At 41.2% G+C, this 15889-nt stretch overlaps 1 protein-coding gene across 1 annotated transcript in view; it reads left to right on the top strand.

Moving 5' to 3' along the window:
• The first annotated feature begins 670 nt into the window (after positions 1 to 670).
• Positions 671 to 15889, top strand: part of edar (ectodysplasin A receptor) — a 41504-nt gene continuing 26285 nt past the window's right edge. Inside the window, exons 1-2 of the mRNA XM_078222818.1 lie at positions 671 to 731; positions 9636 to 9761. Of these exons, the coding sequence (XP_078078944.1) occupies positions 681 to 731; positions 9636 to 9761 (177 nt within the window). The 5' untranslated portion in view covers positions 671 to 680. The remainder of the gene's footprint in view (positions 732 to 9635; positions 9762 to 15889) is intronic.

The following is a 15889-nucleotide window of genomic DNA, read 5'->3' as shown; positions in this document are numbered from 1 at the left end:
CCCATGTCTGCGTGGGTTTCCTCCGGGTGCTCCGGTTTCCTCCCACACTCCAAAGATGTGCGGGTTAGGTGGATTGGCCGTGCTAAATTTCCCCTTGGTGTCAGGGGGACTAGGAGGGTAAATGCATGGAGTTATGGGGATAGTGTGGGATTGTGGTCGGTGCAGACTCAATGGGCCAAATGACCTCCTTCTGCACTGTAGGGATTCTATTTACCACTGGAGGCAAGGTGGAGCTCTGGCCAACCTCCAACTAGCCAGCAAGACCGCCGTCTCCTGGGTTAAATTCCAATCCATGTTTCTCATATTTACTGTTTAATCTACAGTACCAATCTACTCCGATTACAGAAAAGATGATTAAAAAGGACTTTTTCAAATTCTAATACTGATCGTAATACTTGACACCTCAAGTCCATCACATTTTGCAAATTTGTTGAAATAAAGTTTGAGATAGAAAAAGTAGCAAAACTTTTTTAAAAAGAGCTCGTCATGAGTTGAAAAATACATTCCAGTAAGTTTAAAAACATTTACCTATTATTCTCTTTCTGTACAAATCTTATCCAGACCAACCTGCTCAGTGACCGTAGTGTAAAAGAATGTGTTTACATTTTAAAGTATAACGGGTTTGAAGAGACACTTTTATTCATACATTTTGGTTGTGTTACAGGTGAACAAATAGAAAGATGTCACATTGCAAGACACTCTGGTGGACGCATGTGTTTCCTTTTGTCTTCGTAAGTATGGAAACTAAATTTAGATTTATTGGAGAATGACATTTGGCTGCAATTCGATAATTTGTGGCCATGTATTTTGTATCCTTGACTTCAAGGAAGTGACAGGCTATGAATTTTGGAATTCAATTATTCAGAACCCAGTCCTGTCAAATGGCAGCTAATCAGTTAATCTCTATGGGCCCAACCAGAATTCTTGCTGAGATTTTGAAAACGAGGAGAGTTGACAACCTTGCTTGTTCAAGCCTTCTCCTTCAGCCTGTAATGAAAAGCACAGCTAAAAGACTAGCCAAGTAATGTAATGATAATGTAATGATAACAAAGAAGTGATTAGGAAGGTAATGAAACAAAATACTATTGAGGAAACTTGCTTAAGATGCAAGAATTACAAGTAGTGTATCCATGAAGCCCTAGATCCTTCATTATTGCTAAGAAGTGTAGTATTTTTATCTTGTGTCTGACATGTGATATCATAGAATCATAGAATCTCTACAGTGCCGAAGGAGGCCATTCGGCCTCCTTCTGTCAGTCTGTACTGACTCTCTGACAGAGCATCTTACCCAGGCCCACACCCTGCCTTATCCCCATGACCCCACGGATTTACCCCACTAATCTCCCCAAACCTACACATCTTTGAATACTAAGAGGCAATTTAGCATGGCCAATCCACCTAGCCTGCACATCTTTAGACTGTGGAAGGAAATTGGAGCATCTAGAGAAAACCCATGCAGACATAAAGTTTTATGGTAAAATTTATTTATTAGCGTCACAGGTAGGCTTACATTAACACTACAATGAAGTTACTGTGAAATTCTCTTAGTTGCCACACTCCGGCGCCTGTTAGGGTACACTGAGGGAGAATTTAACATGGCCAACACTCCTAACCAGCATGTCTTTCAGACTTGGGGAGAACGTGCAAACTCCACGCAAACCATCACCCAAGGCTCGAATTGAACCCAGGTCCCTGGCTCTGTGAGGCAGCAATGCCAACTACTGTGCCACCCAACTGTATTAAAGAAAGAGACAAGTTAACATCAAACTTACACTGAAAAATGACGGAGTTCATAGAAACCCTACAGTGCAGAAGCAGGCCATTCGACCATCAACTCTGCACCAACTTTCGGATGGGAGTCTCACACCTAAACCTGTCTCCGTAAACCACGTATTTACCCTACTAATCCCCATGAACCTGCACATCTTTGGACTGTGGGAGGAAATCAGAACACCCGGAGGAAACCCACGCAGCCACGCACAGAACGTGCAAACTCCATACACAGTGACCCAAGTCCAGAATTGAACCCAGGTCCCTGGCGCTGTGAGGCAGCAGTGCTGACCACAGTGCCGCGTGCCTGTAATTCTGCCATTGACATTCACTCTGTTTCTTTACTACAACCATCACCACCATTGCCTTGGCCTTGTGCTCAATTACATCTTTCGCAATTTTATCTCCCCCAATCTCTAACCTATCCTTGACTTTCCTTTCTGTTCTATCCAACCCTTCCCCCTTTTCCATCACATTTCTACCTCTCTTCGGTTCCAAACAAGTGTAATTTTGCACGCGAAATGTTAACTGTTTTCCTCAGGGATCAGTGTTGGGACCGCAATTGTTTACGATTTACATAGATGATTTGGAGTTAGGGACCAAGTGTAGTGTGTCAAAATTCGCAGATGACACTAAGATGGGTGGCAGAGCAAAGTGTGCAGAGGACACTGAAAGTCTGCAAAGGGATATAGATAGTCTAAGTGAGTGGGCGAGGGTCTGGCAGATGGAGTACAACATTGGTAAATGTGAGGTCATCCATTTTGGTGGGAATAACAGCAAAATGGACTATTATTTAAATGGTAAAAAATTGCAGCATGCTGCTGTGCAGAGGGGCCTGGATGTCCTTGTGCAAAAATCACAAGGAGCTGGTTTGCAGGTGCAGCAGGTCATTAAGAAGGCAAATGGAATTTTGTCCTTCATTGCTGGAGGGATGGAGTTTAAAAACAGGGAGGTTATGTTGCAGCTGTATAAGGTGCTGGTGAGGCCACACCTGGAGTACTGTGTACAGTTTTGGCCTCCCTACTTGAAAAGGATATACTGGTATATCCAAAGATGTGCAGGTTAGGTTGATTGGCCAGGTTAAAAATTGCCCCTTAGAATCCTGGGATGCTTAGATTAGTGGGTAAATATGTGGGGATAGGGCCTGGGTGGGATTGTGGTCGGTGCAGACTCGATGGGCCGAATGGCCTCCTTCTGCACTGTAGGGTTTCTATGATTTCTATGATGGTACTGGAGGGGGTGCAGAGGGGATTCACTAAGTTGATTCTGGAGTTGAGAGGGTTGGCTTATGAGGAGAGACTGAGTAGACTGGGGTTATACTCATTGGAATTCAAAAGAATGAGGGGAGATCTTATAGAAACATATAAGATTATGGAGGGAGTAGATAAGATAGAAGCAGGAAAGTTGTTTCCACTGGCGGGTGAAACTAGAACTAGGGGGCATGGCCTCAAAATAAGGGGAAGCAGATTTAGGACTGAGTTGAGGAGCAACTTTTTCACACAAAGGATTGTGAATCTGTGGAATTCCCTGTGCTGTGAAGCAGTTGAGGCTACCTCATTGAATGTTTTTAAGGCAAGGATAATAAATTTTTGAGCAGTAAAGGAATTAAGGGTTATGGTGTGCGGGCAGGTAAATGGAGCTGAGTCCACGAAAAGATCAGCCATGATCATATTGAATGGCAGAGCAGGCTCGAGGGGGCCAGATGGCCTACTCCTGCTCCTAGTTCTTATGTTCCCTCTCACAGATAGCACCAGACTGGTTAGGTTTTCCAGTATTTCATGTTTTTATTTCAGATTTCCAGGATACCCAGTATTTTGTTCTTGTTTTCCTGAGGTTGGGCATCTGAGTGGCAAAAGAGATAAGGAAGCAGTGGTGATAGAACTCAGCAGAGGGCACATGGGAGCTGGAAAGATTGAGGGGTAGCCATGGGAAGTGTGGGACTGAGATGGATAGGAAGGCAAAAAGTCAAGCGATGACAGCATGGTGGAGTGTAGATTGCTGGAGTTAACAATGAGAAGTTACTTAACACCCAGACTAAGGGTGTGAAGCAGTGGGAAAGAAGAGAGTAATTGAAAAGAACAGGTTGGAAGAAAGTGAGGTGAAAGGTGAAGGTACCAGTAGGCATGACTAGGCACAGATAGTAAAGAGAACAAAATTATCTCTGTGGTGATTTGGTCAAATGGTGGAATGCATAGCTAAGCTATTCAACAAATAGACGGATTTCCTGACTCGGCCGTACTCTTGACAACATGAGGATTCCTGTAAGACAAAAGGATGACAAGGATTTGCTTGCAAGGGAGTGGACATTTAAGGGTGATGCCAAGTGAGGCGAGAGACCGATGCTCTCTCAATCGGGAGGTGACATTCAGTGAAAAGGGAAGAGAGATGGATGGAAGTTGGAGAAGTTAACTCTTGAAAACGTACAATGGCTGCTGAAGTAATAGGCGAGGCAATGGAGGTTGCAGCTCCAGGAGAGCCAGAGATATTAATGGGCGGGATTAGGACTAGAACAGGACTAGAAATTCCCCCCTGAGGTCAATGGACATTTCCATTGCCCGCTCTGATTCTGTGGTGGAATGACTGTGGTATTAGAAACCACACTCTGGTCCCATAATACTCCTGGAGCTAAATATTTGCCAAGGAATCTAGAAACAGGAGCTGACTTTGTTTTCTGGTCAGGAAACTGTCTCCTGTGAGAAACTGACACTGTCTAGGGCTCCTGTAGACAGGTCCGTAACCAGTTCTTTGATATCCCATAAGGTCTGTCTTTACACTTTAGAGGTTGGAGTGAAGATCTAGGACAGCCTGGACTGGCAGAGGATAACGGAGTCATGGCAGTGGCCAGGAAAGCAAGCATATACATGGACATTGAGGGAGTCTTCTTTCTGTCCTGCACCCCTTTTTGTTGATGACTCTGAGTGGACTGTCACATGGGTGCCTTAATGGTCACATGGGTGCCTTAATGGTCACATGGGTGCCATTGATGATGCTCTGTATCTGGGGGAATCCAGCAATGGAGGTGAAACCCAATGCCCTCTGTCTCTGCAAGGTTGTGTCTGTCATTAAATGAATATGCTGTCCAATTTGGGCAAAGTGGGCATCGTGACCTGTGAGATGCAGTGGTGTGTAACCGTTTTTGAGATGTCAGGAAGGTGCACAGATGATTCTTGGAAGGAGAATGAAGTGAAGAAGTTGAAGACCACAGTGACTTTGATAGCCACAGCCAAGTCATGGCAATCAGTGCTGCTGCAATGAGGGATATCAGGGACTGTGTGCTTGGAGAATCGCCATCTCCTGCAGTACTGGCTCTTGGTCATGCCTTTGTTGGTAGATCCTATGTTGAAGGAATGGCCTCTGTATCTTTCCTGCTCTTCCTTCCTCTCCTGTGCACAGCTAATTCTTGGGGTTCTACCCTTCTATTGCAGCTGGGCCCAAAATCTGACAGTGGTGCCCCCAATGCCAGCTGGAACCTTACTTCAGGACAGCTGGCTGCCTAACTGTTCTTGGCAGCCTTGCACCCTGCTCTTTTGCTCCCGCAATGCCAGGCGTATGCCAATCCTTTCAAAGCGCAGGCAGTGTACCCACTCTTTGCCACATCTGCTGCACCAAGGACACCCCCTGACTAAAAGCTCAGTCCCCACTAACCTTTTAATGGGGCTGGGGGGATGCCTAGCGGCATCCGTGATTGGTTTCCCAATCTGCACCCACCTCTCTACAGCTGGTGTGTTTTAGAAAGCATGTTACTAGTAAGCCTCTTTGAAAACCCAATCTTCCACACCTGGCAAGTTCTCAGCAACTGCGTAAAGTAGCTTAATTTTCCTGATTTGGAACGACAGCAGAATTCCTGTGCCCCCCGGGGTCTTGCAACAGTTCCCTTCCTGCCTTCAGGACACCCTTAAATTTCAGCCCATGAATCACACCACAAGGGTGAGTGTAAAGTTGAATGGAAAGGAGAAACTTACATTTATATAATGCTTTTCAAAAACTGAAATCCTAATACACATTCACAGTCAATGTTTCTTTTGAAAAGTCGAGATTGTTATTTTGTAGGCAAATATGGCATCCAATTTGTGTACAGGAAGATTCTACAGACACCAATTAAATACATTACCAGTGAATTTGTTTTGATGGTATTTGTTGACGGATGAATGTTAGTCTCGGCACCAAGAGAACTCTGTTCTTTTTTGAATTGTGCTGTGCATTCTTGAATGCACCTTTGCCAATGCTGTGCTTCCTCAGTAATTTACTAACAGGTTTGAAAAATATTGGCAGAATTTCTCCAGCCGTTCACACCTTGCCTCCGAGAATTTGGTGCTCAGCCAAATCTTCACTCACTGTAGCAGGACCGGAGAACCCCAGCTGCAGGTGAGGTTGGAGAATTTGGCCAATTGTCTTTAGTGCTTAGGAATGGTCCCCATAATCCACCAATGTTTAGAATCCTACCGTGCAGAAGGAGGCTATTCCGCTCATCGAGTCTGCACCAACCACAATCCCACCCAGGCTCTATCCCCATAACCCCATGTATTTACCCCGCTAGTCCCCCTGACACCAAGGGGCAATTTAGCATGGCCAATCCGCCTAACCTGCACATCCTTGGACTGTGGGAGGAAACCGGAGCACCCGGAGGAAACTCGCACGAATATGGGGAGAATGTGAAAATGCCACACAGCTAGTGACCCAAGCTGGGAATCAAACCAGGTCCCTGGCGCTGTGAAGCAGCAGTGCTAACCACTGTGCCACCATGCCGCCCCTTTTACTGAATTTTTAAAAATCATGTGCCTGCTGGAACAGTGCCTCCTGCAGGTGAACTTATAGAATCAGAGAATCCTACAGTGCAGAAAAAAATCTTATGTACATTCATGATATTGAAGAGAAAATATTGTTGAGTTTCACAGTACATTTAAATACTTTTTAGTTCCTACATGTTGTCTCAGGCAATGAAAAATGGGATTCTGTTAAATGTGAGTATAGTCTGTAGGTTTTTTTTTACTCATTTGCATTTCTAGTTTGGAGCTTTGCTCCCAAAAGTGGGAATTTGTAAAATTTACCTTTGTGTAAACTGTGGGCTCTCCTACATTGAAACAATGATTACTCTTCAAAAAGTACTTAATTGCTTGCACATTGCTTTGGGGCATCCGGAGGTAATGAGATGCACTGTCTAAATGCAAGTCTTTCTTTTTTCGTATCAGATCTTGGCTTTTCATGCTGTACCTATTTCGCTGATAACAAATCACACAATGGATTTCTTTGTAAATAAAACTTTGAAGGAATTATATTCATGTATTTGCAAAACCAAATATCCAATTTGGCAGCTGGTTTGTCAGAGCTTCTTTGTGGTCATACTCTCTCTAGTTATGTAGACTGGGAAACACATGTGTATAGATGCAGACCACCAAAATTGTCTCAGCACTGTGCATGAAACCTACCCTTTATTTTAAGGGAGAGGCAAAGGGGTGAATTTTTGCCAGGAGCACAAAACAGGTTGATAGTGAACCGACAGCTGATTTTACAGTGCATAGAATTTTATTTTCCATTGAAGTCGATAGAGGAGAGGTGGACATGGTCTAAAGTGAGCTGCCAATTCCTTAGCCCATTTCTTCTTCCTGGCAAAGACCAATTTCACCCAAAACTACTGGAAAGTTTGGAAATATTAATTACCTGCAGTTTGGCCTATAATAGCTCAGTTTGGGTCACCTTGGTTTTTGAATTCAGTTTTACCTTGTATTCCAATGACTGTGCTGTAGGAGGGAAGTGTTGTGAATTCAGACTCTCAGCTCAGTGATGCACCTGCCAGAAGCACACATCAGAAATCAAGGTCAACAGACACCAGATGATTTTCCTTCATGCTGCCTCACAGCACCCGAGACCTGGGTTCGATTTTGGCCTTGGGTGACTGTGTGGAGTTTTCATGTTCTTCCCATGCCTGCGTGGGTTACCTCCGGGTGCTCCAGTTTCCTCCCACAGTCCAAAGATGTGCAGGTTAGGTAGATTGGCCAAACTAAATTGCCCCTTAATGTTCAAATATGTGTAGGTTATGTGGATTAGCTATGATAAGTGTGTGGGATTACGGAGATAGGGTGGGGAGGTTGTGGGCCTGGCTAAGATGCTCTTCGGAGAGTCAGTGCAGACTTGATGGGCCGAATGGCCTCCTTCCGTACTGTAGCGATTTTATGGTTTCCTATGGATGGGGAATCTTCTAGGTCCTGTTGACCACTTCACCAGAATTCCCCAAAAGCACTCCCATATGACAAAGCTATGTGCTGGGAACATAAAATGCAAAAGTATCCTTTAAATACCCAGAAAAGTGATTATTTATTTTAATGCTGCATCAATTCCACTATTTGTAAGGACTTTCAGCTCCCTACAAGTCCTGTTTTCTCTCCCCTTCTGCATTTCCCCACTTCGATCTGTGCCTATTTTAACTAGCAGGCTAACTTCCAATGATAATTTTCCTTTTAATCCTATATAAGTACCCTGATTTCTGCAGGCTGCCCATTACCACCTTCATTGCCACTTGATAGTTCTCCAGAAATTTGATGAACTGTAATTATAAAATATAATTTTGCCAATCTCTCATAGCAAAAATATTTTTATTAAAAAACTTTTCAAAACCATACACTAAAAAAAGAAACATGTGGTATAAATAGAATGCATGATTCTTTCTATTCCAGAATGGTTATTTACACGGGTTTAATTGAAAAAAGGTGACTTTCTGGTTTCCTCTCACATTAAGCCATCCTATAAACAATTAGCAAATAAATTATCACAAACACAGGCATTTTGGGGCAAGATTTGAACTCATTCAAAACCCACCCATGTACTCAGGCTTAAAATCAAGGTCTGTTATGTTTTCACAGATCTGCAAGCTCCAGCTTGATTTGATATCTCATTGGAAATATCCCTCAGTTGGGGCGCTGTCTTTTGGATGAGATGGTAAACTTGCTTTGGTGGGACGTAAAAGACCCCATGGCACTATCTTGAAGAAGAGCAGGCAAATTATCCCAGTTATCCTTGGCCAATATTTTTCCATCAATCAATGCCACAAGAAAAAATCATCTGGCAGTATCACATTGCTGTTTGTAGGAGCTTGCTGTGCATAAATTGGCTGCTGTGTTTCCAACATTACAACAGTGACTATACTTTAAAAATAAATCATTGGCTGTAAAGTGCTTTGAGATGTCTGGTGGTCATGAAAAGTGCTATGTAAATGCAAGCCCTTCCTTCTGGTGTTAAAAGCACCATATAAACATAAGTTAAAAGCATTCATTTTGACATTGCTGCTATGAGAAAACAGAGCCAAGTGTCATTGTCATTACAGTGGTATAATTTCAGGAGTGTTTTTGAGATGCAATCATGGATTGGACACCAATTCCATATTGTATTGCTTGTTTTGCAATATTTTTAAAACATTTCCAGTAATTATTCAAGTAGATTCATCAACGATCAAAAGATATTTACAAGAGGAGCTCGAACATAAATCTCAAAGCCAGTAGTTTATTGCCAGGATTATAGTCATATAAATGCAACACTAAATTGGTGAACTGAGTTTCTGCAAAGACTTGAGTCTATATCCCGAGGCAAGTATTTTTTAACTAAAGACTCACTTGTCTGCAGATTACAGATAAATCTCTGTTTTTAAATCATGGTCCATTTTTGCTTACAGAAGTAGAGACAAGAATAGAAATTACTGGCCCTATTACCTACCACACAATGGGTAATAGCACCAGTTATTGGAAAGTAATTATATTTTCTTTTTTTTTACTTGCAAGTTTATTTGCTTGTGGAAATAAATGCTTAAACTAATGTGAATATTTTGGTACTGGGAACATTTAGCAATCTGTTAACGATCTATCCTTAAATGTCAGGTATCCTTGACTTCTTCAGTTATTGCTGACTACTCCTCAGAATGTGAGGAAAATGAATACTTTAATCAGACCACTGGTGTTTGCCAAGCCTGTCCTCAGTGTCAGTCAGGTGAAGAACCTGTTTTGGTAAGTTGCATTTAGAAAAAATAATGCTTTTCTTACAACTTTTGTTTTAAGACTTATCAAGCACAGTATCAGCGAACTTAGAAAGTTGCCATAAAAATATAATTTTGCAATTGATAAAATAGGGCACTAAACAAACTCTGAAATTCCTACTCTAGTATAGAATCTTACTAGATGGGAACACAGATCAGAGGTCAGTGCACCTAATTTGCTCCTAATTTTTTCATCCATTGATTAAACTGATCTGTACATCCATCTAATGAGACTGTAAAGGAGTCTCTCTAGTTCAAAGATTATGTTAAACTAGGGTTATGTTATGAACTGTGGTTTCTATCTCTGGTTGTTTTCATATTACATGTTTCCAACTTCAACATCTCAGATATAAATTCTGGGTCAGATTTACACTTTTGGTATCATGTTTCCTTCAACTACATCAAGTACCAAAACTCATGAACTAAACAACCATCAGTGACTTTCTTGACAACAATTTCTAACACAAGCCTTTAGATCCCTGCATTGTGTCAGTGCCATCAGTAATGAACTGAGTCTAAAGAAAAGGATACAACTGACTGTAGTTTTCAAAATGTCTTCGATAAGGTGCCATCTAGAACATAGAATATAGAACAGTACAGCACAGAACAGGCCCTTCGGCCCACGATGTTGTGCCGAGCTTTATCTGAAACCAAGATCAAGCTATCCCACTCCCTATCATCCTGGTGTGCTCCATGTGCCTATCCAATAACCGCTTAAATGTTCCTAAAGTGTCTGACTCCACTATCACTGCAGGCAGTCCATTCCACACCCCAACCACTCTCTGCGTAAAGAACCTACCTCTGATATCCTTCCTATATCTCCCACCATGAACCCTATAGTTATGCCCCCTTGTAATAGCTCCATCCACCCGAGGAAATAGTCTTTGAACGTTCACTCTATCTATCCCCTTCATCATTTTATAAACCTTATTTTCTCCAAATTTAAGCTCAGTAATTTTGTTCTTTAACTGGGAAGACCACAGGTGTTGTTTCAACTTGAACACATTCACAGCACTAATCAAGACAAATCTCTGCCCCTCCCCTGCAGTTCACAGTTCAGCTCATGCAAATTTGCACTTGTGTCTGGAAAAAAACACTAAGTCTACAACCAGGTATTACCTGACAGTTTGCTGTACATCTCGATTCTTGATTTAATAAAGGTGACAATTTCAGGGAGCAGATCTAAAAATCCTCAATTTAGCCACCTCACATCTGCATGAAGGATTAGTTTACTGGCGGTGGAATCAAGCTCGAGTAACGATTTGAGTAAACAAATGTTGCAGAGGTCTGGCATGAATCGAGTTGGCAATCTTGATAACAACTATCATTACATGAGAAATGTCAACTTTGCTCGCTAGCGCTCATGGTAAATGAGCGCCCACCTGACTAGCCTACAAACCCACCATGGCGGAGGATGTAAAATTCTGGTCCATCCTGTTGGGTGGGAGAAAGACTTAGATGTCAATGTACTATATGCAAACCTCTGAAAGCCCTTGGTCAGCGTTATGAGGTTGCTGCAAAGGCAAACAGAGTGTAATGTATGGCCTGGGGAATTAACTATATTGTTATTGTATTAAGACCTCAATTAAATCTCAGAGTATCAGTTTGGTTTCCTAACCTTGTGAGTGATATAGAAACATCAGAAGAATGGTTCAAAAGAAGGCAACTGGATTGTTAACTAGGTACCACAATACCAATGTTTTAACAAATGCAAAATTATATTTTTATAGCAACAATCTGAAGTTCAGAGTTTGACTAAATTTGATTGAGCTTTGTTTAAATAAATGGATTTGTATCTGTTCATGTGCATGTCTGTTTGAGTTTGATTACTTAAAGAAAATAAAAGTGGACAAGTATAATCTACGCTGTACGGATCTAGATCAGATAAGGTATTTGAACTATTTCATCTTGCAGAGAATTGCTGAAATTTGGAACAATTTGTTGACATAGAGCCAGTGCAGATACACTGCAAATATTCAGACAAAGGCGAGACAAGTTCCTGACTGGCTGTCATAGCTATGTATGGAAATTAGTAGCTTGTTGAGGAATATGTCTCCCAGTCACCTTCGTCTCCATGCACTTGTCTGATTGCCTCCAACACTGGAAGAGGAATTTTTTTCTAAATTGCTTGGGGCATTGCTCCTTTTGCCTCTTCCAAGAGAATGCTGTTTGTTGGCAGGTTGCCATAGAGTCATATAGAGTTTCACACCACAGCAAGAGGCCCTTCGGCCCATCATGTCTGCATCGACCGTCAAACACATATCTACTCTTATCCCATTTTGTAGCACTTGGTCCGTAGTTTTGTATGCTATGGTGTTTCAAGTGCTCATCTAAATGCTTCTTAAATGTTGTGTGGTGGGGGGTGCAGGTGTGAGGCGTTGGGGGATAAGTGTCATGATTTGCATAAGTTGCATCATGACAGAAAAGACAGATTTAGTGAGCAAGTTGGCCTTTCCTATTCTTTGTTTTAGTATTTTTGTACATTGTATTTTTTTAAATTTAATGTAACCTGAGTGGAATGTGATGAACCTCTACTGGAATAGATTTTATTTTGCTTTCAATGTTTAAGGCCTGCTTCCCTTGCCTCTTAATCTGCCCATTACCATCTCTTAGTCATAGAATCATAGAGTCATACGGTGCAGAAAAGGCTCTCCGGCCCATCGAGTCTGCACCGACAATAACTATCATTAAAGGCATGCTAATTCCATTTTCCTGCACTTATCTCTTTGATCTAGAAAATATGCCGTTGCCATCCTTTCAGGATTCCAAATACTGCTCTTGAGCTGACTACATGTGCCTTATCAATTGAGATGATTTGCCTCTTGAAACTTTCTCTTCTTGCTGTTGGGACATGCTGGACCGCCTCTCAACATTCCCATTTACCAGGGTTAGAAAAGAAATGTGTCAATTAAAGTCAATCCTTCTAGTTGCCTTTTTTATATGAACATCCGGCTATAGCCTTGGCTCTATTTTACAATTCAGTGTTTGCAATGTTGTAATTATAAGGATTAACAGTGGTAGCTGGCACATTTGCAACCAAACAAGCTTGACTCACATTATAATTAAATATAATTGTATTCTGAGATTGGAATCATTGTAATGAATTCCAGGTTTAAATTTATCACATTTGTGTTACAGTATTCACTCAGGTCAGCTTCTGGTTAAACTCTTCACAACAACTATCTGGAAGTCTTGCAGGCTGAAATTCCTAGCCCCTTATTTTAGAAAATAGAACTAAATGTGGTGATAATATTTTGCTTACAAGAACAAGGACTTCATTGTCTGAAATTGGAAAAGTTTGGTGAACAGTTGTGTGGAGTTCAGGGTGTTTGCCTCCTGCGTTACAAAATGAAGGAACACAACTGAAGATTCTTCGCAATTCCCTAGACCATGTGCAATGTCAAAATTGCATCTCGTGAATTGCAATAAATTGTCAATAATATTAATTGAAAATAATTTTTATGATTAAATGTTCCTAAAACCAGATCAGAAGTTATTACTACTGGCATTTTTTTTGCTTGCATGATTGAATTATTTTGAAGATGTGACCAGTGTTCTTTCTGTACTGACATAATGTCTTTCATGTCCAAAAGAAGCTCACAGTTAATTAATCCATCAGTCATTTCTACAGAACATTAAGGTGTTAAGATGAATGGTCCACTCATTTTTTTTAATGGTGATATTTGTTGAAGGATTTTTGATGACAACACTGGAGAACTCCCTACTCTTTCTGTCATGGGATTTTTAAAAAATTCTTTAGTCTTGCTATTTGAAAGACAGCACCTCCACCAATGCGATACTCTCAGTAGCAGTGTACCTAAATGCCAAACTAGCATTTCTGCCCAAGCTCTGGATCAGGATTTAAATCCACAACTTTCTGATTCAGAGGCAAGATTCCATCCACTGAACCAAGCTATGAAGTTTTCATTAGATTAAAAACATGTGCTGAAAAAAAATCAGAGATCGTTTGCAAAACTATTGACTTTAAATGTATGTTTTAGAATAATAATTTATAGATGCTTAATGCATCTTTTTTTCCATATTTTAGTCATGGTATTAACCTACTTATTCTAAACAGGTCAATAGCTCTAAAATAGGAGAGCAGAACTTCAGATAAATGCATTAAACATTCGTCCCACAGCATAAATTCAAGGCTATTGCTATTTTCTATTATTTTGTTTATTATTTATTTGGTTATTTTCTACTGGAACCTATTTTAGAATCGTGCCAGTACACCAATTTAGAATTATGTCAGCACAGAAAGAACACTGGTCTCATCTTCATGCGAGCAAAAAAGACGCCAGTAGTAATAACTTCTGATGTGCTTTTTGAAACATTTCAATGGTAAAAATTATTTTCACTTAATATTATTGACAATTTATTGCAATTTACGAGATGAATCGTGTCCATTCTCTGATAAATATTAAAAGTTATTAAACTATATTGAATAATCAATGATGCATTCATTTGTAGAGAGAGCCATAAAAATGAGATTCAGCACTGGCGAGATTAATGAAGTGAATTTAAGTTTGCATCTACGCACAGAAGTGAGATTTTCATGATAAAACTTGAACAATTTACAATCATTAAAAAATGCAATACATTGAGACATCTTTGGGAACGTCAACTAAGAATGATCAGAAAATATTTTCATGCAACAAAGTTAATAATATATTGCAAGTGACATAAGAGCTGCATATTAGCCATAGGAAAGAAAATGTCACTCACTAGACATAAATTTTGTAGTTCTTCTAATCAAAGGTTGTCAGTCGGTATGTTGCAGAGTGCAGCATATTTGGAACATCAGTTCATCATCATGGCTTTCCACACAAGTTGCTAATCACAGCCCATTGCTGTATGGAGATGATAACTGGAGCCCAGAAAGTTAAAAGAGAGATTAACAGAAAAAAAGTCCTTACACGCTGCAGTAAAGACCAGAAACAGCCAGGGAACTGTATATAGTCCAAGAACATGTTAAAAGACCTGAACTAAATAAGAAAGAAGGAAATTAATTATACACGAGGCAATGGCAGCACAACGGTTAGCACTGCTGCCTCATAGAGCCAGGGACCTGGGTTCAATTCCAGCCTCAGGTGACTGTGTGGAAGTTACACATTCTTCCTGAGTCTGTGTGGGCTTCCTCCCGGTGTTCTAGTTTCCTCCCACACTCCAAAGTTGGTCAGGTTAGGTTGATTGGCCATGCTAAATTGCCCCTTAGTCTGGGGAATATGTGAGATTTCAGGGATAGGGCCTGGGTGGGATTGTTGTCAATGCAAGCTTGTTGGGCCAAATGGCCTCTTTCTGCACTGTAGGGATTCTGTGGACCACATTCTGCTGTGGCAGGGCACTATGATGTCTGTCATCAGTTGCACTTGCTCCTGCCCTAAATTTTTATTCACTAAATTGCTAAAAGTGCAAGCTGATAACAATGCAATGAGGGAAAGAGGGCATCTGGGACCAATGTTGGTGCCAGCAGGGTTGATTGATAGCCTTTAACACTTACCACGATATTAAAAGGCACTTGCAATGACTAGCACTAATAATCTGCAGCAGGTTTAGCTTGTATCTACCATGCAAAAACAGCAATGTCACGATACTCAATGCATCAATGAATTGAAGTCGGCAGTGAGATGCCGTTTTTTCAAAACAAAAAGTGGTACAGGCAGCAACTTTTACCTTTTTAATGGTCAATGGCCTAATAGTCGGATGCACATTAGTGCACAGCTTTCAGGTTCAATGCAAGGAACTGGAAAGTTATTTTTTAAAAACCAGAAGGTCTTTTGCCAATAGGAATTCCAATTTCCAAACGTGATTTTCAAATCAGGCACCCAGATGATTCTTGAGTCCTAACCCCACATCCCTATTTGGGCTGGATGCCAGCTTGGTGCCAATTAGTGAGCCCCGCACTGCCAGGAGGCAGGAGATGCCTGTTGGAGTAGAACGTCAAAGACAGATGGCAGCCATGGACAATAGAGGAGGTAGTATTTTGGAGGGCCAGAACGTCTGGGAACACATTTTATTCTTTATCATGGTGGCACAGTGGTTAGCACTGCTGCCTCACAGCACCAGGGATCCGGGTTCGATTCCCGGCTTGGGTCA

This window comes from Mustelus asterias, chromosome 10, assembly GCF_964213995.1.
Source record: "Mustelus asterias chromosome 10, sMusAst1.hap1.1, whole genome shotgun sequence".
NCBI lineage: Eukaryota > Metazoa > Chordata > Chondrichthyes > Carcharhiniformes > Triakidae > Mustelus > Mustelus asterias.
The sequence above is the reverse complement of the archived record's forward strand: the minus strand, read 5'-3'. Positions and strand labels throughout refer to the sequence as shown.